The sequence below is a fragment of the Chelonia mydas genome, chromosome 1 (assembly GCF_015237465.2).
Source record: "Chelonia mydas isolate rCheMyd1 chromosome 1, rCheMyd1.pri.v2, whole genome shotgun sequence".
NCBI classification, from domain to species: domain Eukaryota; kingdom Metazoa; phylum Chordata; order Testudines; family Cheloniidae; genus Chelonia; species Chelonia mydas.
This window is the reverse complement of record NC_057849.1, coordinates 89,013,997-89,036,985: the sequence shown is the minus strand read 5'-3', so window position 1 is coordinate 89,036,985 and position 22,989 is coordinate 89,013,997. Positions and strand designations below refer to the sequence as shown.

At 39.9% G+C, this 22,989-nt stretch overlaps 1 protein-coding gene across 2 annotated transcripts; it reads right to left on the bottom strand.

Annotated features, from left to right (window-relative positions):
• Positions 1-222: 222 nt before the first annotated feature.
• On the bottom strand, positions 223-22,527 carry SLITRK5 (SLIT and NTRK like family member 5). Of its 2 annotated transcripts, XR_006287185.1 has the most exons (3): positions 22,211-22,527; positions 15,298-19,975; positions 223-5,548 (listed from the first exon to the last, which is right to left on the bottom strand). XR_006287185.1 is itself a non-coding variant. In XM_043534510.1 (2 exons), exons 1-2 carry the CDS (start codon positions 22,407-22,409, stop codon positions 17,130-17,132), a joined length of 3,045 nt encoding a protein of 1,014 aa, XP_043390445.1. In that variant the 5' UTR covers positions 22,410-22,527; the 3' UTR covers positions 14,623-17,129. The 2 variants fall into 2 exon arrangements, 1 of the variants encoding a protein (XP_043390445.1); XM_043534510.1 differs by lacking the exon at positions 223-5,548 and having other exon boundaries at positions 14,623-19,975.
• Positions 22,528-22,989: the final 462 nt, after the last annotated feature.

The following is a 22,989-nucleotide window of genomic DNA, read 5'->3' as shown; positions in this document are numbered from 1 at the left end:
ATCATGGCATCTTGCTGTATAATTTAAGTCTAATGTGCTGTATAGTACAGAGGTCCTTGTATATACACATATAAACATATACAGACACCATGTACATCCATGATGCTGTATAATGAATAATATACATATAAATATAAACAGATGTAGAGATATAAATAAATATTATATAGATATATATTGTTCCCAAATATTTAATATTGTAAATTAAAAAAGATTCTTTGGATTATTCTGTACGGTAAACTCACTATATAGATGATGTGTTAGTGTTATTTGATCTCTGTACTTTATTCTTCTATAAAGAAAATTATTACAAAATGGGAAAATGTATTGTTTGTTTTTTTTTCATTCTAAGAGCAAATTGTTAGGCAAAAGTCTATGACTCAATCCTGTGAGGTTAAGAGGCCAGTGAAGTCTGCAGAAATTTTGCCTGCAGATCAGGTGCGCAGATACTCATGGCCCAAACCTACAAACCCATAGACATGTGAGTAACTTTAATTCCATGAGTTACCGACATTGATAGGAATGCCTTACAGTAATGTAGTTAATTACATGCTTAAGTGCTTGGACCCTAAACACGAGCAATCTGTATGCAATTGAAAAGTCGTATTTTTGCTACTGAATTGCACTTTAATGTACATGCTATTTAACATCAAACCATTTGAAACCATTGAAAGAAACAGTATCACTTGACAGTCTATGTTCCTGAATATGGCTTTTTCTACCATACATAAAACAATTCTTAAAGGAATTAATCCTTTAAATTTCAGTTTAATAAAAAATACGTAGAAACTTTAATAAGATATTACATTGGCAAAAATGGATTGTTTCATAGTTTACATTAATGAGAAAAATGTGTGAATACAGTATGAAAATGTGGATTTTATCATAGTTTCTCAGGCTACTACTGTACACTAATTATGCTTTTACAGTATAAAATGTGCAAATAATTAAACTAAACCCAATGTAGCTGGTTTCTAACTTTTTTTTAAGTCCACTACTATACTAACTTTAGTTTTTTACATTAAAGGCAATATGGTTGTCAAAAAATTATCAACAGTATGAAATTTTTGTCCATGTTTTTGAATTAAATAAGCCAGGTAACTAGTATGCAATATATATTTTAGATAACATTATATTTTGCATAGTAGCAAGATTTTTATTTATAAATTAAAAATATATCTGGAAAAATTCAAAACATATAATTGTATAATTTTTCTTAGGAAATATTATCTTCTTCTATATTGAGTATGCGTTATTTCTATGCCACTTTATAATGCAGAAATTCATGTTTTCTGAAATGTTCACCTGTATGCTAATGACAAACAAATCATTCATGGAACTAAAGGGAGAAATGTTTCTAGAAAAGAAAAAGTATGTGCTATGCAGTAAAAACCTTACAACAAAATTATTAGTGGAGTAAACAAATATGACGCAGAGGCCTGAAGAACCTAATGTGTGAGCAAGGCACACTTAAGCCAGGGCTGCAGTATTTGGCCCTAATCAGATATAATAGTTTTGTAATACCAGTTGCACATATCAGTTTCATATTGCATAAGTCACTCAGCCCTTTAATTAGCACACGCTGCACAGGATTATATAAATTAAATTATTTAAAGATTAAGAGTAAAATTTGCACTCCTTACTCAGGCAGAACTCCCTCTGATTTCAAAAAGGGTGTTCCCTAAGAAGTTCAAGTTCAGTCCTTATGTAAGAAATAACTAAAGGAAATGTAAAGATAAGATTCAATTACCATTACCCATAAAGTAATTCTGTCCTGAGGTTAAAACCTAATCCTGTTTTTGACTCAAGTGCTAAATTCCACCAGTTCTGAATCATCAATTAATGAATGTTTGTTTCCTCATTTTATAAAAAAGATGTTTCAATACCTGACTTTGCCATCTGATAGATGCTACAAACAACAATCTATTAAGGAAGTCCATGACATAATAATCAGGATTTTTTAAAGTATATTTATGAACTTAATATACTTTTTAGAGTTTTGTAAACATGTTTGAAAGAAAATAAGAAAACCATACAGTCCCTAATCTTAGATATTTCTGCACAACTGTCTGTACCTTTTGTAGATTTGATGCATTATATAGGGCTTCTGTTTTGGGGTTTTATCAATTTCATTTTTGGGGGTTATTTGTTAGCAATTTTGAGTTTTATGTAGATGTCCAAAAATCAGGAGGTTTGGGGGCTTTCTCTTTGTATACACCATAAAGAGTAATTTCTTTTTAATGTTCCCCAGTGCACTTTCACATAGTACTGTTTCAAACAGCACTGTGTTAAAGTGCACCAGGGAACCTTTAGTGTGCAACAGCAAGGTCCATATTGAACAATTCATGCACAACACATTACTGCACTTTAGAAATCAGACCCCGTAGTCCGCAGTACTGCTCTGTGTAGACAAGCCCTTAGATATAAACAACCATTTCCAGTGCTTTTTCTGGGGCTTACTGAACAAACATTGATGTGGGGGGGGGGGTATGGGGAGTGTTTTATTTGGTTAAAACCAAAAATCAGAAGTCCTACATTATATCTGAAAAAAACAGACTGTAAAGAAATTTTCATCAGATTCTATAAGATTGACCTAACCAGGAAAGTTGGTGAAAAAACAGGAGCACTTGTCCATTCAACCCAGATTCAGTCTTTTCACAGATGTAATACAGGCTGTGGAACATTATAGTCCCAGTAGGGGGAGATGTTTAGTCTGTATACCTAACAACTTGCCTACAAGACGGCCTCCATTAACACCGTCTTTCAAAGACAGCTGCTACACAGCATTGCTCCAATGATGCACTGGGGGTGCAGTATGCCTTTGTGAAGCTACTTTAGGGCCTTGCATTCTGATGCAGCAGAGCAAAGGCAGTTCAATTACAAGCAGGAATTCTTTTGTATTTATTAAAGGTGACCTACAAATGATTATTTGAGAATTGAATTTGTGCCTTTTTTTCTTTCCCTCTGCTCATTTTTTACCTTAGAAAGATCAGGGATGACAAGTTTTACCTTTCATAGCTTTACTGGAGGATATCTTAGGGATTTCACAGAATCAGATTTTAAGGCCAGAAGACAGCATTATGATCATCTAGTCTGACTTCCTGCATAACACAGGCCAAAGGATCTCACCCAATAATCTCTGTATCAAACCCACAATTTTCTGTTTGAGCTATCACATATATTTTAGAAAGATATCTAGTCCTGATTTAAAGACTTCATTTAATGGAGAATCCAGCAGATTCCTAGAAAATTATTCCAATGGCTAATTACTCTCAAAGCAGTTTATTGTGAGCTATCACATTCTGTAGCTTTAACAAAAACATCTTTTTCTTCCAAAACTGTATATTAATCATTAGATGTAAATAAGCGTTAACAAAAGAAAGCAAAAAGAAAAGGAGTACTTGTGGCACCTTAGAGACTAACAAATTTATCTGAGCATAAGCTTTCGTGAGCAGCCAAAGTACTTTACGAAGTCTGACTACAAAATTATTCCTCCCTTAGCAGCACAAGTTTCACCTTTTGTCAGCTGTGATGTTATAATTTCACTTATTCTCCTGTCACCGTCAAATCTTCCTTGGGTAATAAACCTAACAAAAAACAAAAACAAACAAAAAAGGAGACTTTTTTCCCAACAAAAACGTTTCAGGCCTTCTTTAGGGATCATAAAGATTCAAAATAGGGTATAAGCCCTTTTGCAATTTTGTGCTACCCTTTGCAGGTCACCTTTAGTATTCATGTAATTGTGACAAGAGATCATATAGAAGGACCTACAGTCTAAAAAAAATCAGATTGGATGGCATTAGGCTTGCTTACAACTGGCAGCTGAAGCATGAAAAATGCAAATCTTGCCCTAAGCCTCTTCTGGCACCCATAGCATAATATATAAAATGCAGGAATATATATGCATGTGCCAAACACTAGTTTGAACACTCAGTGTCCCTCAGGCACCAAAAGAAATGTAATCAGTCAAAAAGTATGCAGCGTTGGGAGAATTTTGTTTTATTGTATTAGAAAATATTTTTCCAGCATTCTTCAGATAGACTTGAAATTATTTAGCTTTCATGGCAGCAAAAAATGTAAACCTGAGGCCAAAAAACTGGGTGTATGTCACTTTAAAGTCCAAAACATATTAGATGAACAATGAAAGTGACACCAAATTGATTAAAACTGCTGTAGCTAACAGTTCCAATACATGTAAAAATACTACAGTATAGCATGTGTTGGGTGAATCCTAAAATGAAAGTCTTAACCAAGAGCTGGGATATTAAAGCTAATATCTGTTCCATATTCCTATTTGAATAAATTATATTTTTCCTACTTAAATTCATCAAGCAATATCACCTGGATATAATAATATTCACTTTCTATCCTACATTGTTGAATAGTGTTGCTATATATTGTTAAGCATTTGAGTGGTAGGTGAAGTGATCCTTATGCATAATTTTTATTAACTTATTAAGTGCCAAGTCTTGCTCCCATAGGCAGTGCTCCCATTGACTTCAATAAACAGGAGAAGGCACAAATTTTGTAAGACAATTTAGAATCCTTTGGGATGAAAGGTGTTATGTGTATGCAAGACAGATTGTTATGAATTAGTTGTCAACAAACCCCTCTTGAAAATGTATGTTGTATTCATAGAATACCACATCTTAATTTCATACTTCAGTTTGCTGTAGCAATTTTAATACCTCTGATGAACATTTTTCCTGTCAGTGTGATTTTTTATGACACCATAATTCCAGTCTTTAAAGTACAGGATGTTCAAACTCATGTATTAAATGAGGCTGGATGGATTTTTATAAAGTTATGCAAAGATAAGACAGGCCAAAACAACCTCCTCCCCTTCTCTCCAGATGGCCAGGTTTTAAAAGCACTAACAGTAGCTAGACTTTTGATTTACATTACAAATGAAAACCTCTCTTACAAAGTAGATGTTTCTGTCAAGTATAAAGGATGCTGTCAACTTAAAAATCATATTTTTATACAAACACATTTATCTGTGTTATTAATAATAACCGGAGATGACTAAAAATTAATGAATTGTAAAAGTCCAATGTGTCATTTTTGCAGTGAAATCCATGGGTGCTGCAGATATTCATCATCTTTAGAAATCAAGCAGACATTCTTATTTAGGTGCCTAAATGTGGATTTTGGAGCCTATCTTCAGCCACCAAAGTTGGAAAAATGTCATCTCTAACTGAACTTCATTCAGATCCTGCAGTCCTTATTCAAAGGTTTGGAAGGATTAGATTTTTATTGGTAAATATCACTAAATGTTGATGTCTCTATATACACACAAACTGACTAAAAGATATTTCCATTGATGATAATCAAAATTTACATGAAGACAACATAAGAAAAATGTTGTTTGATAACTTAATAGAGTTTGACTTCAGGGAATTTACTTTGTATATTTTGACACATGATGTTGACAATTTGTATTTGAATGGTTATAAAGTTTTAACTTTTTGAATCTCAGTGTCTACAGTCATTAAATAATTATTGTCTGACCTACACCATTATCTGGCACCACCATAATTCCATACAACTGTGAAAATTTAAATAAATAAAAATAAAAAAGAATGCTTAAAACCCATAATTTTGCACAACTGTGAACATTTGAACTAATAAAAAATGTAATGCATAAAATAAGCATCAATATTATGTCAAAATTATACATATATAAATGAATTCTGCCAAGTCTAAATATTAAAAATTAAACATTAAAAATGTTAAATAAATAAATAAAAAAACTCACTGACTTTGATGGGAGTGCTATGTATGTAAAGAAGCAGTTTTGAGTCCAACTGATGTTTAGCATTATACAGTGATTTGTACATTCAAAACACTGCATAGACATTGCCTAATTAACTAATCCTTACAATACCCATAAGGGGAAGCTGGATAATTGTTATCATCATCAGCCCCAATTAACAGACAAGCGCATTAAGAGAAAAAACAAAAAGCATGCCCTACAGTGACTAAAGCAGGATTCAAACTCAGGCTCTCCTGCTGGTCACCTTTGTGATCATTTCACTGCCTACACCACTTTTCTCTTTGTATAAAACTTAATTGTACATTTTAATGAGTACAAACAGAAAATTCTGTTATGCTACCATGAAAACCTTTTTGATACTGTACAAGATTCTTCTCTTCTTCATCATCAGGGAAGCATAAAATTTAATTATAATAGGCCTAATCCTGCACAGTTAGTGGGGCACAGTTCCCAAAGTAGCAAATTGGAGTTCAGACAAAGGAGTAACTCAGCACTGTATGTGCTGCCCCCATATTTTGGCTGGATCCTGAAAACACCACATACTTTACTCACAGAAGTAGTCCCAATGAGTCCAATGAGATTACTCACATAAATAGAGCTATTCATATACATAAGAAGTTGCAGGATTGGGGCTTAGGACTGGACTTTTCTTTTTTCATTGCTATGACAAATTCTCTTACCATTGTTTTTGAAGTAAAAATGAACTATAATGATTAATTAAGTGGTCAGGAGTTCGGCTTTATACTGACACTGAGACTAGGAGATAAGGTCAGCTAAGAAATGTAATGCAATATGGAAGAGGGAAAGAATTTCATTAGACAACTACAAACTAAAATTACGAAGTGTCAGTCAATGCTGAAATTATGATCTCTCACATTAAGCTGATAATGAATAGAGATGGAAGTGACTAATTCTCAAACATTCAAATGATAAATGAGGTATGACATATACATACTGTACCTTTTCCAGATAATTCTACAATTCATTTGAGATTATATGATATAATAAACATGGAGGAAAATAAATACTTCCCTTTTCTCCATAATAACATCCTCAATCCTAAAATCACATCTAATAAAAAAAAAAAAACTGTATGTCTTCAGAAAACTCCTGAGAGCCATTGGAAAAAATATGGAAAACATTCAGTATATAAACTATTACATTGACAAAACATGATTAGCCAGTACAAGCAAATTTAGAAACGTTACTTTAGCTATTCCTAATATTTGTGGCAACATGTTTCTGGAAAGTTTAACAATTTCATTTATCTTAGAAAAACATTTCATTTTTGCATTTTATGGAAGATTTGATGTGTATAAATACACATTAGTAAAGACCACCATCATTTGAAACTCAGAGTAAGATATTGCACAATGGACCCAGTAAGTTTTACTGCTCCATTAGGTATTACTGTACCTGTTCATCTATTTTGCAAGCAACTATTATTTGTCCTGTCAAACAGTTGTAAAGGAATATTTTGGACACAATCCTACAATCCTTATTAGGGCCTTCTCTATAGGGATTGTCTTAGGGCCTTGTCTATAGAGGCTTTGCACTGGTGTAAGACAGTGCTTCTACTAAATTTTGAGGTAAGCTGCGTAAGCTAAAAAGCCTCATTCTTCAATGGTGCAGTGTATCTACACTAGGGATTTTTATTAGTAACTACATCATTGTAGCTACAACTATGGAAATTTCCCTACCCTACACAAGTCCTAAAACAAAACTCCCATTGACTTCAAAGAGGGTTTTGCTTGCTGTCACAATCCAATCTGTAAGGGCACAGGCAGAGCCCCATTAAAATCAATGGAGCTATGTACAAGCACAAGTCTGCCTACATGGATCAGATCAGCATCAGGGCCTAACAAAAGGATGCAGTATTGATCCACATTTTTTTTTGAAGAACATTAGGTTAACAGCCTTCTGCAAATAACAGATAATGTATGTTAATCAGGCAGCATATTAAAAAAAGTTTATATTTAAAAATAAAAGCAATCACTGTGATTCATGTCTAATAAGAGAGAAAAAAACACAAAAATAACACATCTGTTGTCTCCACTCTATGGAACTAGATGATTATTTTCAAAAATACAAGTTATAGAGCACTTCTAAATCTTTGCACGACCACTGACTCACAATATTTGAATATTTTAACCAAAATCAATATTGATTACATTACATACTAAATTTAGAAATAATTGAATAAATTCAGTTAAAAAAGACCAAAGTTGACTTGATTTGACAGAGAAAAGAGACAAAGGGAAATAAAGCAACCTCTAGAAACATTCAGGTGCATAATATTATAAGGTGTTGTTTTGTGGTTTTCTTTTTCACTATATACTGTAATTTGACAAGCAGTATTCATACGTAATGATATTGGGGAAAAAAACACCAGGGAAGACAAAATCATCTATGTTAAAGATGGGACTGTTAGAATACAGTTTGATCAAAAACATTATAGGTGAAATCCTGGTCCCACTGAAGTCAATGGAAGTTTGCTATTGACCTAAGAGAAGTCAGAATTTCACCCTATGGTCCATTTTCCCTTTGATATACCTGAATAACCCTCATCAAAGTTAAATGTACATATCAAGGGGACACTAGACTCCAAAAGAAATAAACGCTCACAGAAAATAAATAGTATGTATGGCTCATGTTCTTTCATCTTATTTACTTTAAATTTAAGAAAGTTGCTGTGGTATATAACAAAATATCATTTTTACTTAAATAGGTCTGTTACATTACATGTGTATATGTATTTTAAGAATAATGTTAAACTCAACCCAAATTTAAATAAATTGCAATGTACATATTGAAATTTGCTAGATATAATCAAGTAAAAAGTAACTTTGCATCCCCCTTAAAAAACATATGGCTGACAAATAGCTCTGAATGGTTTATAAACCTATGCAAGAACTTTTTAACACTGAATTATTATTAGTACTTCTTTTAGGTCAAGGTACTGCCACAGCAAATTTAACAGAATGCTCTGCCAACCTGAAATTATATTTATGATTTTAATATTATATATTTAAAATGAAATTCACAATGAGAAAATTGAATCTCATCTAAAGAGTGCTGTTATTGTAATCAACCTTGCTTTATGAGCTGTTAATGTTCTAGAGTATGGAGTAATTGCCATTAGTACCATAAGCTGTACTGTGATTGTAACTAAAGCTGAAATATCAGCACAGTACAAAGAAAGCAATTTTTGCCATCCAGAGATTATCATATCATGGAGTACAAGTTATTAAAAATTACAAAAGGTCTACAACTAAATTAAAATGTACCGTCCATCTAATATGGTCCCTTAAAGTGACTGATTTTAGTTTTAGTATAGTTTTAGTTAAATTAATTAATTATGGTTACTTATTATTATTATTCAGTACAGCATATAGTCTGTTAGATTCTTTGGTAAAAAATGATCTGTAAAATATTTTACAGTAGAGCTGAATCTGGGCCATTGTGACTATATGTAAATATTTTCAAATGTACTTCTTCAAATATAAATACCTTATTTTAAGATGCAGCTGTTTTAGTGAATCAGACTAAATTGAGCCCAATCCTAACATACATATTCAGGCAAGCTGTCTATTTGCCTTGGACCTGATCTTACATTCTGTGTGCATCCAAACCTTTCATTGGCATCAGCAAGAGTTTTGCAAAGGTAAGGCCTACAGGATTACATTAACTTCAGTGGGGCTCTGTGTAGATACCACAATCTACCCACATGCTACACTAGGGATCCCAAACTGTGGCTCATGAGCCACATGTGGCTCTTTTACCATTAAAGTGAGTCTCGCTGAGCCCCAGCCTCCCCCGCTTCTCCACCTACCAGACTGGAGGGGGAGGCGCAGGTCCTCTTCCTTGCAGCGGGGTGGGGGGTAGGGGCTTTTGCCCAGCAGGGACGGGGGGATCTTGGGGCTTCAGCAGGAGCAGGGTTGAAGCCCCGAGCCCCATCGGGCGCCGCCTGGGGAGCTGATGGCCACCCTGAGCCACGCCCCCAGCAAATGTGCCCCGGATCTTGAACTTCTGAAGATTGTCAGATGCTGCTCGGGGGGTGATGGGGGGGGGCAGTAAGTTTGCCATCCCTGTGCTATACAATGCTGGATCAGGACCTAAGAGCTTACATAAGAACTGAAAGCACATTAGGCCTGATCCTACAGGCTTTAATTGCCAATGAAACTGCATTTGATAGTAAGAACACACCATATTCACTCATCAGCATAGCCTACATTGATTTATGAAGTCTTTATGAAAACAATATGTCGAATTTCGTGTATATCACATGCATGGCTTTATGGTTACAAACACACTGATGGAAAATGGGATGAAGATATGAGTACATTTGTATTAAACTTTCATCTTCTTAACCAGAAACAGTTGCTATATTGTTCTTTTTTGAAAGAAAAAAAAAATCAGCGAGGCCAAAAATGATACTTACTTCACATTAGAAATACTGGGGGTTAAAGTATCTCTCTAAAAAAAAAAAAAAAAAGATGAAACAGTGATGATCTGATGGTACCCCTCTTATCCAAATTATGAATGTAAAAATAAGCCCCTTCATGGTACTGTTACAATTATCATGATAGATAGTTAGCCTGACTTTCATAAGCCAAGTAGACTGTTGAAATCAGAATGAGAAGGAAATGTTTTATTACATGTCATACTCAAGTAGACAATATACTGCATCAACCGCTTCTCTCTCTTCCCTCCCCCCCCCCCACCCCTTCTCAAAGCCCTAGTCTGACATTCCTGAAGACTAGCACAGGAACACATGACTTACAGCAGTGGTCATCGTTTGTCAAACAGAACGATGTTGCAGTGGAAGCTGAAATACTCCATAGTTTTCAAACAAATATAAACGTATTCTACATAAAAAGTGCAAAATGGCAATACATATTACATAGGGTCTGATCTTTTCTGCAGACCTTACACTGGCAAAACTACCATTGTGGGAGATTTTTCTGTAGTAGGTTTGCCTAAGTAAGGACCACAGAATTATTATTTTTTTAATTCATAAATCATTGTATCCAAGGTCCTTATCTGTCCATCCAGTTTCAAACAGAACTCCCCACTAAAATCAATTGAGAGTTTTGCTTTGAAAATGGTAGGGGGGAATATGGACGCAAATTACATTTTAAAGTACAATGCTAAAATACTGTTAATTAACTTTCCAGCAGATTGGAAATATATGCAATTCATTCATTCTGCTCTCTGCAAAACCACAACTGAATATCATACTTTATGTACCGAAATGCTTCCCTTTGCAAAATAACAATGCTTAGAATGGCTTATTTTAGGAATTCAGGGCCAAATTCTGCTCTGTTCTGCTGTTGTAAATCTAGAATAATTCCTTTGAAGTCAATGGTGTAGCTCCAGATTAACATATGTATAAGCAAGAGAAGAATTTGGCCCATTATCTGTAAGTTAATTAGTAAATTTGATAACCATTTAATTACTACATTCATTGCACTTTATTCCCTTTGAAATCCAATTAATTAAATGCTTCTGGTTTCTACTATCTAAATGTGTCTTTGTGTTTTCTGACACTATTCCATTCAGTGTTTTAAGAATAAACATTCATTCTAAAACCTAACTGTTTATACCATTTTTGCAGTATTGTCACAATAGTAGTTATTATGAGACTCATCTGAATAATGAAAAAGTAAAATGAAAGCAATAAAAATTACAAAGATGTATAATATTTATATTAGGATGGATCACAGTTACACATAGATGAATTGACAGTAGGGTGACCAGACAGCAAGTGTGAAAAATCGGGACAGGGCGTGGGGAGTAATAGACACCTATATAAGACAAAGCCCTGAATATCAGGACTGTCCCTATAAAATCAGGACCTCTGGTCATGCTAATTGACAGATATGCTGAAGATAGCAGGGCTGGAGTGGAAGGAGACTTAGACACACACTGTATGGGAGAACTCACACTTCACTGGAGCACAGTACAGAGATTCTTAGGACAGGGACCTTATGTAAATGAGCTCACAGCCTTTCCATCCCTTTCACAAGCCAACCTCAATTTGCCTCCTTTGGATTGTCGTTCCACTCTTCTCTATGCAGGGCCTACAGTTCCCTGTAGAACTGCTGTAGGAGGACAATGTGGGTGGAGGGGGGTTCTCTAAGACACGTTAACTAAAGCAACCAATTGTAGCTTTGCGAGGCTGGTGGTGATGAGAAGGTGGGTGTCTTTGTCATTCACTCTCTACTACTCACTCTATGTTGTTATTATTTGTTTCCAGTAGTAACAACAATGTTCTAGGAGCTGTACAGGAACAAGGGAAGACTATATTTTTGCCCTGGGCTCTCATCACTCCAGTGGTCCTATCTTCACCTGAGAACTCTTTTAGTCTCACCAGCTGTCAGGAAAATGAGGAGCACCAGCCTCCTCACAACAAACTCCGTGCTTGTCCTGGTACCATCTCCCAGTCTCCAGGATGCCATGGATAACTGTTTTGGGATGGATTCATGCACTTTGCCCCAGACAATGAACCCATATGAATTATGCAACCAGTTCTGAGGGGGTCTGATAACTTCAGAGTCCATTTAAGCCTCTTTGAGGGGGCGGATACTCAGATCCACCTAAGCTCCACTCCACACATCTACAGGACCAAGGTTTTGCTCTCCGTCATTATTATTTCATCAATGAATGATGACTTTCCCTCAAGTAAAAGTAACTACTTCTTCTGACAGATCTTTAACATGGCATTCAATAAAATTACCAAAAAAATTACTCTTAAATGTCAGAGAGAAAATGTATTTCACTATATTTTATGACTGCTATGTAAGCGATGATAGTAATAACCTACCAATTAATTATAAAGTATTTACCCACCTAAAACTATGTTTATCATACTAGTATCATATTGCATGACATTACATTAAATATTACTGCTTTCTTAGATTTTTTTCTATAATGTATTATATAGGGGCTAGGTTCTAATATCTTATTCATGTTGAACAGTACCTTACCCTTCATTTCAATTAAATTAAACTACTAAAATATGACAAGGAGTATCAGAATCTGGTCTAAAAGGAATACCCCTGAGTATCAGTTATCTAGTTATATAAATAGATAATGGAAAATATATGAAACTGAAATATACCAGTCTCTAGGCACAATCCTACATGTTTTACTCAGCCACAACTGACATGAAAGTCACTGTGAGTTCAGCATGAGAAAAGTGTGCAAAAATAGGTCCTATAAATATAAAAGTGGAAACATCTTTTGTGTCAGATGTTTAATTTATGATAAAACTCACAAAAGTTTGGTGTTCAAAACAATCTATAAAAACAGCTAGAAATTACATGGGTGAATGTTCTGAAATTAATGTGAAAGAAAGAAAGAAAGAAAGAAAGAAAGAAAGAAAGAAAGAAAGAAAGAAAGAAAGAAAGAAAGAAAATCTGGACCACCAAAAAAGAAAATCTGTCCCAAAAGCACAATTATATAGTATATACGACATTGTATCAGTATTCTAAACAGTTGGCAAAATACTGAATATAGAAGATAGATAAAGAAATCTTTTGACTTGCTTTTATAAATAAATGTTATATATTATATTATCAGAATCCATGTGTTGATTCTAGCACTTACATTTTAGAAATTAGGGTTCACTTTTGCCTTTATTTCTCTTTTATAATGGAATTACATGAACTTTTGAAAGAAAATGTATAGGCTCTTTCATCTCAGGAAACTCAACGTATCTTGTCAAAAATGGCAACAATTGGACAAAAAGTGACCTAAATGGCCCCAGTAAAACAATTCTCAACTTAAAAAAAAAAGGATTAACACATTTTTTTCTCTGACACTTTTACTTCTTTGGTCAGCACTAACTCAGCAGATCATCATGCAGATGGTTTCACTGATCCTGCTAGCAAAACAAAGGTCATACTTTCATACAAATAAATTGTTCCACAACCACCTCTGTGATCAGACATTCTATCTCCTCTTTCTACCTATAATTTTCTTCAAAAAATTAATCATTGTAGCCTCTGCATGGGTAACCCCATTTTTATTAAGGTCTGAGTTATCAAATGTCCCTTTTAGTTGTATTTCAGGATACTTAATGAGTAAACAATCTTTTTTGAAATCCATGTCTTTTTTTTAAGAATTCCTCTTCAAGACTATGCTGCTGGAGGTTAATTGATTATGTTTAATTTTCTTCACCAATAATGGCTCTCCTAATATTTTAATTTTTTTGCTACTTGTAGTTGGTGTAGGGCACTGAAGAGGATTACACTAATTATTCTGATTTTAGCATGTGGACTATTAGAATGTTTCCTGGTCTCAACTATCAAGTGTATGCAGAGAATATGGAGGTAGCTGGCATCAGAAATAGCAGCATCAGGAACTCTGACATAAAAAGACTGTCCGGGCACTTCTGTCACCTAGGTCTCATAAATTCAAGCTGTTCCTGTGCATTTACACACTTGTGGATGCTGCCTCTTTGTGGCAGAATGCCATGTAAAATGTACCTTTCACATTAATGACCAGATCCTGCATTCCTACTGAAGCCACCCAAAACTCCCATTGACTTGAAATTTGGGTGCACAAGAAAAAAAAGTCTCACACCTGAAGGACCACATATTGCCCTGATCATTCAGGCGGGGATCAATTTATCGTGTCTAGTCTAGACGAGATAAATCGACCCCTGAGTGCTGTCCCATCGACTCCTGTACTCCAATGCTGCAAGAGGCGCAGGCAGAGTCGACGGGGGAGCGGCAGCAGTTGACTCACTGCGGTGAAGACACCATGGTAAGTCGATCTAAGTATGTCGACTTCAGCTACATTATTCAGGTAGCTGAAGTTGCATAACATAGATCAATTCACCCCCCGCCCCCCCCCCGCCAGTGTAGACCAGGGCTAAGAAAATTTCCTTTCGTGTCATTGTGCAAGACAATGTGCTTAATCGCCTTCTCACTTGTAGTCATTTAACACCAGTGTAATTGCTGACTTTAATGATTATTCCTGATATACACCAGTGTAAATGAGAAGAGAATAAGGCCCTTTGGCTTTGGCAATGGTTCAAAGGGAATTTTTTGCTCAATAAAGACTGCAAAATGAGACCTCAATCAGCACTTACATCTCTCATTGACTTCAATGACAGATATGCTACAGATCAAGAGCAGTATACACCATAATGCCATGTGTTGTTCCTTTTGCAATAAAACAAGAAGAATCTCCTGTTCACATTTAAAATCCACATTTCAGTACATTGACCAAACTGCCCAGAGTTATGTATGGTCATGCACATTTGATTTTGTTTGTTTGGGTAGAGGAGGGCATGGTGGAAGGGAAGTACACATCCCAACACATCATTCATCCTGAATTGCTGAAGGCCAGTTTAACACAAAAATAAAGACACATACTTTACATAAGTAGAAAAAGCAGCACAGAACAGAGCCCTTTTGCAAAACAGATGTTAGTAGCGAATCTTAGCCAAACAATACCAAATACAATAACCTAAGAGATAAAGGTAAAAAAGAATGTGAAATATCACTTACCCTGATCCATATAGTAAATGAAAACTTTAGAAAGGAAAAAAAATGTAAATACGAAACTGTACTATTAAGAATGTTGGTGATTCACATAGCAATGTCCAGTTCTGATCCATGTCAGGTACCTTGATAAATTACAATATAGTGTTTTGAAAATAACCTGAAGAACACATCAGATTATACTGTTAGTTCCTTTCTGTTCAGACTTGATTGCTAGTAAAGGCAGTTTCACATACCAAAGTATGATTTTGGCAAGATATTGTGAACTTCAGGTAATCATTACTTGATGTCCTTACATTTGAAATAGTTATCAAGTGTTTATTCAGAAAGTATTTTAAAAAATTACATGTGCTGGGATACATATGAGACACCAGTTGTCCCATCTTACAGTGATGCTGTATTTGTGGATATCCTTTCCATTGCCTGATGCCCAAAAGGGTAAAGACATTATATAGAGATTTGTACAGTCCATCATTTGGTCTTTCGAAGTGCCAATATACACATGGATCTGTACAAGTGCAATTGCATTTGACTAAACAATCAGAAATTGGCTACAACAGTAGTCAAATCATTATATTTTGGTTGAGTAATGAAAAGAAACAATTTTCCTGCTAAAATCAACCATTTCCACATGTCCCTCACTAGTTAGTCCAACTAGTTGCCCTAGCAGGAGGTTCTAAATACAGTATTATTTTATCCTGACCAGATTGCTTGTCTTGGATTGTCTTTTAAGATTTGGTCATAATTACTGTTAATTTTAGTGATTTAAAATGTCCTCCTGATACCACTTCAGCTTTGGAAATAAAGCTCTACATGTAGTGCAACACTTCTGAGCAATTCACAGACTCTGGGCCCCATCCTGAAAAACAATTACACTTCCATGTAACTTTACTTATGAGAACAGTTGCACTGACTATGGCCCCAATCCTCCAAACTTTTGGGCATGTGGCTAACTTTACTTACTCACTGAAATCTATGGGACTACACACCTGAGCAAAGTTGTTCATTTGCCTAAGTGTTTGCAGGATGGGTGCCTATGCCAAGACTACTTTCATGAATAGAGTTACTTGGGTATGTAAGTATTTGCAAGACTGGGCCCTAAAATAGTGAAGGAAAGAGAAATGCTAATGCACATATAAAAATAGGTGCTACAATAAAATATTTGTATAGTTCATCAATAAGTTATTTTCACTAACCAGTTATGGATCATATATCTCTGCCCTCTTTAATGATTTGTCCACATCTCTGGTGATCTTTTTAAAGATCATATATATATATATATTTTTTTTTTTAATTCAAAAGTCCAGAAAGCATACAAACACATCCTTTAAAAAAGGAAACCTTGTATTAAATTGGGTGTGCAAATCTCTCCTTAAAAGCCATATAGACTCACCCAGAGCTAAAAGGGGAAAACATGCGCTGCACTCTTCAACCAAAGAGAAAATAAAACTAAGCAATGTCTGTCCAACAAAATGAAAGTGACCATGACTTTTGTACTTGTAACCTGCACAATCTGACCTAAGTAAACCCTCTTTCCCCCCTCCCGAACACACAGACACCCAAACACACAAGGGCAAGTGTTATGCCCAGTTTACACAATAGATTGTTTCCTACTTGTAAAAATAAAAATGAAACAGCACACCCTTTCAGTATCATTCCCCGAAGCTGAAAATCCTGTGCCAAGGCACTTCACCCTACAAGAAAATGAGTTAAAAGGGGAAAGGGGGGGGGGGGGGGGTCAGCATTTGTGTTTCTTTGTTTTGTGTGTGGTTGTTAAATACAAATACTCTAAAGGAGGAGGAGGAGTTGCTGTGGTTGTTGGGGGGGGGGGGGGGGTCTCAGAACTGGCTAAATGTGGTCTGTTTTTCCAGCACTTCGAGGTAGTCCGGCTCTGCGTTTAGTTTTGCTTTTAACTCCAGATACTCGTTCCTGTTGGGCTCTACATAGACAGTACTCGGGGGGCTGTAGAGCACCGTCTCCCGGAGCCTGCTGTCCCCCGCCCCGGGGTGCAAGTACTGATGGGGCCGCATAAGGTCATAGTTGGGGGAGTAGGTGTAGGCGGCGGGGAACTTGGGGTAATCGGGGAGATTATTGCCGGGGGTGCCCAGCGAGGAGGAGGAGTGTTTATCGGGCTCCAAAATGCCCCTGTAAAAGCGATCGGCGTCTTGCACCGGGGAGAGCAGCTCGTCCCGGGGCTCGATGGTGCTGACGCTGTAAGTGGGGCTCCGCAGGGGCTCCCCCTCCCCCGGGGGCGGCGGGGGCGGAGGCCCTTGCTGCAAGTGGTGGTTGCTGTAGGTGACCTTGAGCTCGTGCAGGTCTTTGTAATCCTCGCCCGCGTTGCCCTCCCGGGAGCGGTAGATGGGGTTCTTGCACATGTGGCCCAGCGGGTGCGGGATGTACTCGTACACGTGGCCGGCGGGGGTCTTTACCTTGGGCAGGACCGGGCCGCCGCCGGCGCCGCGCGGGTGGCGGGGCTGCTGCGGCGCCGGGTGGTGGTGGTGGCCGCTGCCGTAGACGCTGTACTGCATGTTGAAGGAGCTCACGTCGGAGTTGTTGGCGCTGGCCGGGTCGCCCGGGCCCTTCTTCCGCCGCTTCATCACCAGCACGAAGAGCCCCGCCGCCACGAACACCGACATGATGAACACCAGCAGCAGGCTCAGGATCAGCACCGACAGCGGCACCGAGGACGAGGGGGATCCGCCCCCGCCGCCCGGGGGCGCCGCGCCCCCCGCCTCGCCCGTGCTGTTGAGCCGCACGGTGGCGGAGAAAAGGGTGCTCCCGCCCGGCAGCTGGATGGAGGAGGGGGTGGGGGTGGAGACGATGATGTCGGAGTAGTCCGGGCACAGCAGCTCCGACCTGATGGTCCGCATGTCGCTCTGGCCGAACTTCTTGGGGGACTCGCAGATGACCTGGTCCACCAGCACCCCGGTGTTGAGCTGCTCCAGCCACAGCTTCATGCCCACCACGTCGCAGGTGCAATCCCAGGGGTTCTCGTGCAGGTCGATCTGCAGCAGGGATTTCAGCTGGTCCAGCACCCCGCTCACAGGCAGGTAGGAGAAGTGGTTGCTCCTCAGGCTCAGCCTGTAGAGAGTCAGGCCGGAAAAAATGTTGGCGGGCAAAGATCTCAGCAGGTTGTTGTTCAAAAACAAGAGCTGGAGGTTGGGGACTGATTCAAAGGTGCCCGCCTCGATGTCCCGGATGACGTTGTACTGCAGGAAGAGGTACTGCAGGCTTTGCAGCCCGTAGAACAGCTCCGCGCTCAGCCGCTCGATCCGGTTCCCGTTCAGATAGAGTCTTCTCAAATTAGTTAGATCCCCAAAGGCCCGGTCCTGAATGACCGAAATCCGGTTGTTGCCCAGGTGCAACAAATCCAGCCCGGTGGCGTCCAGGAAATCCGCCCTGCGTACCAGGGCGATGTAGTTCTCGGTCAAATACATCTTCTTGGGGTTGTAGGGTTTGGGCTGTAGCTCGGAGATACTTTCGATCTTCCTCTCCTGGCAATTGACATTGAGGCCCAGGTCGGAGATCTGCAGGTTGCAAGTGCAGGCGGTGGGACACTCCAGAGGCACCGGGGATTTGGTCTGGTAGGCGATGCTGGGACCGTAGTTGCTGTATCCCAGATCTTTGGAGGGCAGGCGGGAGGTGGGGCGCACCCTGGTCTTGTTGGGTTGACGGGTCCCTTTAGGGGGCTTCAAGGGGGATTTGTAAACAGCCGAGGAAGAAGTGGCCACGGAGTTGACCGAGGCTGGGGTAGTGTGGAAATACCCTGTGGTGCTCAAAGGCGTCTGCGGCCGCATTTCATAATCCGAGATGAGTCTCCTAGGACAAAGCTCCTGCTTGGAGACCTCATCCAAGTCTCGGCCGTGCAAGCGGAAAGGGGTTTCACAAACCACGTCCCCCACCAGAGCCGAGTAGGAGATACTGTCTAGCCAATCCTTCAGAGCGATCAACTCGCAAGAACAATTCCAGGGGTTCTCCTCTAGCTGCAGCTCCACCACTTTATCCATGTGCTGCAAAAGGCCCAGGTAGGGCAGCAGCTTCAGCCGGTTACCCCTCAAGTCCAGGTGAGTTAAGGGCACAAAACGGAAAAGGTTGTTGGGCAAACTGGAGAGGAGGTTATCATTGAGGATCAGCACCTGCAGCAAATGCAGTTTGCTGAAAGCATTGGGTTCAATAGTGCTGATGTAATTATAATCGACTTGTAGATACTCCAAACTCTCCAGACCAAGGAAAGTGTCATCCCTTAATAGTTCCAGCTTGTTATTGTTCAGGTGCAGCCTCCTTAAGCCCCGCAGACCATGAAAGGCCCCCGTTTCGATGTCTTGTATGTCATTGCTCCCTAAATGCAAAATCGAAGCCCCAGTGTAATTAACAAACTGGTTTGGGTAGAGTCTGTTTAAAAGGTTCCCAGACAACAAGAGGTGATAGACAGGGAATCTTGGTGGGCTAATCTCGAAAAGGCTGATGATCCCTCTGTTTTCACAGCTCACCGTTAAGATGCTGTCCTTTTCCTCGCAAGGACACGCCTTATCGCAGATTTCCCCATAATACTCGATGCTTTCTGCCCACGACAGGACTAGCGATGTTAAAGCAACCGCTATCGTCTGCAGCATCCAGATATGCATTTTTTTGTTGGGGTCCTGTTCCAAAGTTACTGTAGAGCAGCAAGCGTACATTTTAACTCCTGTAAGGGCAAGAAGAGAAAAGAAAACAACTTGATAGCATAAAGATTTAAAATATAAACCAGACAGAAAGTTTTCATTTATTTATTTTAGAGTGTGGGGTATGTGTGTGGAGAAGGTTGCTATTAAAAATGAATTGGGCATTTCAAAATTCCAAGTGTTTTAAAAGCTGGATAACACCAGGTCTGCTTGAAAGGATGATGTGCAACTCCTAGTGAGTTAAACGTCTGCTGTATTTTTAAAAGCTAAGGTCACACTGGAAACTGTTCTGTTTCTATTCATATGTGCTACATTTCAGTGTTTCGTCGGATTTTTGTTTTCATGACCAGCCCCATAAATATACATAAAATGGCTGTCAGTTCGGTTTCACGGTTCTAATTTAAAAGAAAAGAAGCACCATTTTATGAGGTTTCCCATCTCAGCCCTATTACCCACCCCGCTTTCTTCCTTTCAGAACCTCTTCAGCGAACAGCGCACTGTTAAGGTCTTTCCCCACTTTTACAGACACTAGCTGCTACCGTGATTATTTTTAACCATTGCTGGAAATGTCATTGTAGGAAATCCAAAGAAAAACGTGAGATATGTACATTAATTCAACACAAAGAATCCTGTTGGATCCCCCAAATCACCTCTTTCCTAAAACGGTTAATGTCTGTATATATATGCATATTTAAAAACAAAACAAAAAAACACATAACTTTTGTGATGGACTTCTCAGGCAATGCAATGAAATACATCCACCGTGTAACTGAATGCACTTACTAGCTCTCTTTAGTAATGTATTCATGTTTTGCATCTTCACTCACATAGGTAATCTCACTCGGATGATATTTATGAACACACGTACAGGGAGCGCGAGAGAGAATTAAAGGGGACATTTGAGCCACTCACCCAAAATTTGTGAAAAAAATATATAAAACGTGAAAATCATCTTCGCAGGCTCAGCCGTATCTGGCATACTGGTTATTCCCCATGTTTTATAAAACTAGCCTAATAGAAGCGGAGAGATCTAACTAGGTCTCATGAAAATATGTAATGGCCAACACTCCAAGCATTGGAGATGCTGATTATAAGCAACGATGGCTGTCAGTGCTCTTCATCCTTTAGGGGAGAAGACACCCGAGCTGATTGAAAGCCAACCGGGAAAAAAAATCCTACCATTGACCTACGTCAGTGATTTAATACCCGAATTTCATCTAGCCGGAAACAAATCCGATTTTCTTTCTCTCTTGCAATCTGTCTCCTTGCAGCTTTCTCCTACTTTTACTTGTCTAAAAATAATATTAAGAGACAGAATATGCGCATTTGTGTGTGTTTGGGGGTGTGTGGGGGGGAGACTAATAAGTCATTGAAACTGCATTTTCTACGGTCAACCTTCTCAGAGCGTCACTCCTCACGGCAACACTCGTTTGGAGAAACGCACCCTAAAAATAAGTCTCATTACTGCAAGACATCTCTTGTTCAACGAGTTCAACGCTGTAAACCTAGCACTTGCAGCATAGGGAGGGAAGTAGCAGGGAATCGGACGTCTTGGCGAATACATTAGATATATACAATTTCGACCAAACATCTACCGGATCGAAATTACTGAAGACAAACGGCTTCCCTGCATCAAAGCAAAAAAATCTTTCTAGTTACAGCATTTACCTTGCAAATTCTTTCTCAGCCCGATCAGATCTATTCATCCATTAACCGTCTGATCTTCAAACCAAACAAGAAAAAAAGCCACTGCGAAACGTGCCCGGGCAGTACAGTATCAAACTCCAGGCGATTTGCAACTTTAATTCAGTTATGGTTAGTAAAGGAGATAAATACAGTTTCCCCTCCCCCCTTCCTCCTTCAAGAAAACAACGGGGGTGGAGATAAAGAAAATAAAGTTAAATCTGTGCTATACAAGGCTGCCATCCTGCCTGAGAAGCCGGTCTGTGATGGCTGTGCGCCGCTCCCTTGCCAGATCTCGGTGGAGGGTCACAGTTTGCGGGGGGTGTATTGCTTTCCCCCAAAGAGTTCAAACCCTAGCTCACCGCACTACGCGGCCGGCTCTAGGCAGCTTTCAGTACCGCCGACAGCCGCCGCCGCCGCCGCCGGACACCGCCACCTAACTGAGCAGCACCCGGAGCTGGGAGAAATCCTGTTCCAAAGGGGGGAAAGGGAGGAGTTGCGGAGGAGGGGGGCGATTGGGAAGCCACAAAAAGACACAGACAGGAAGCGGGGGGGGACTCAACCCCGATACTTACTGAGCCTGAAATCTCCAGGGCCCAAGCATTGTTGCAACCCATACAGATGCCTGTTTGGGGTGTGCGCTGCGTGCGAGCCGCCCGGGCGAAGGAGAGCGGCGGCGGCGGCGGGGCTCGCAGACGGGAAGGTTGGAGAAGGAACGCACGCACACGGCGCCCCCCGCCCAGCCTGCGCCGAGCCCCCGCGGCACACACACATCGAGCGCGGCGGCGGCGGCGGCGGCGCTGCCAAGGGCTGGCTCCCGACGCTGCTCTCAGCGCTCTGCCCGCGACCAGCGAGTGTGTGTGTGTGTGTGTGTGTGTGTGTGTGTGGCGGGGCGGGGGGGTGGCGGGAGGGGCGAACAAGAGAGAGGGAGTGAGGGTGGGGGGCGGGGAACGGAGGAGCGAGGCGGGCAAGTGGAGGGTCCAGAGAGCGGAGCGAGGGGAGGGGAGAAGGGGACTCAGGAAGGAGAGGAAGGGGGGCGAGGGGCGCACAAAGAGGGAGGGCAGGAGGAAGATGGGGGGGCGGATGTCTCTGCACTGGGGGCTAACGGAGGGACGAAGAGGCTGCTCCCTTTCCGCCTCTCGCTGCCAGGCTGCGGGGCTGCGCACACGGACTCACATGCCGATACAAGAAGGCGCCGCGCCGCGCCTGCCCCCGGCGCGCACTCCCCGCGCTCCCGCTTCCCACGGGGAGGCACAACTTTCTCCCCGCTCCGCAGCCGCTTCCCGCTCAGCCAGCCCAGCCGAGACCCAGCCTCCTGATTTGCTCCCCGCCTCACACCGTTGTCCGCCGGCCG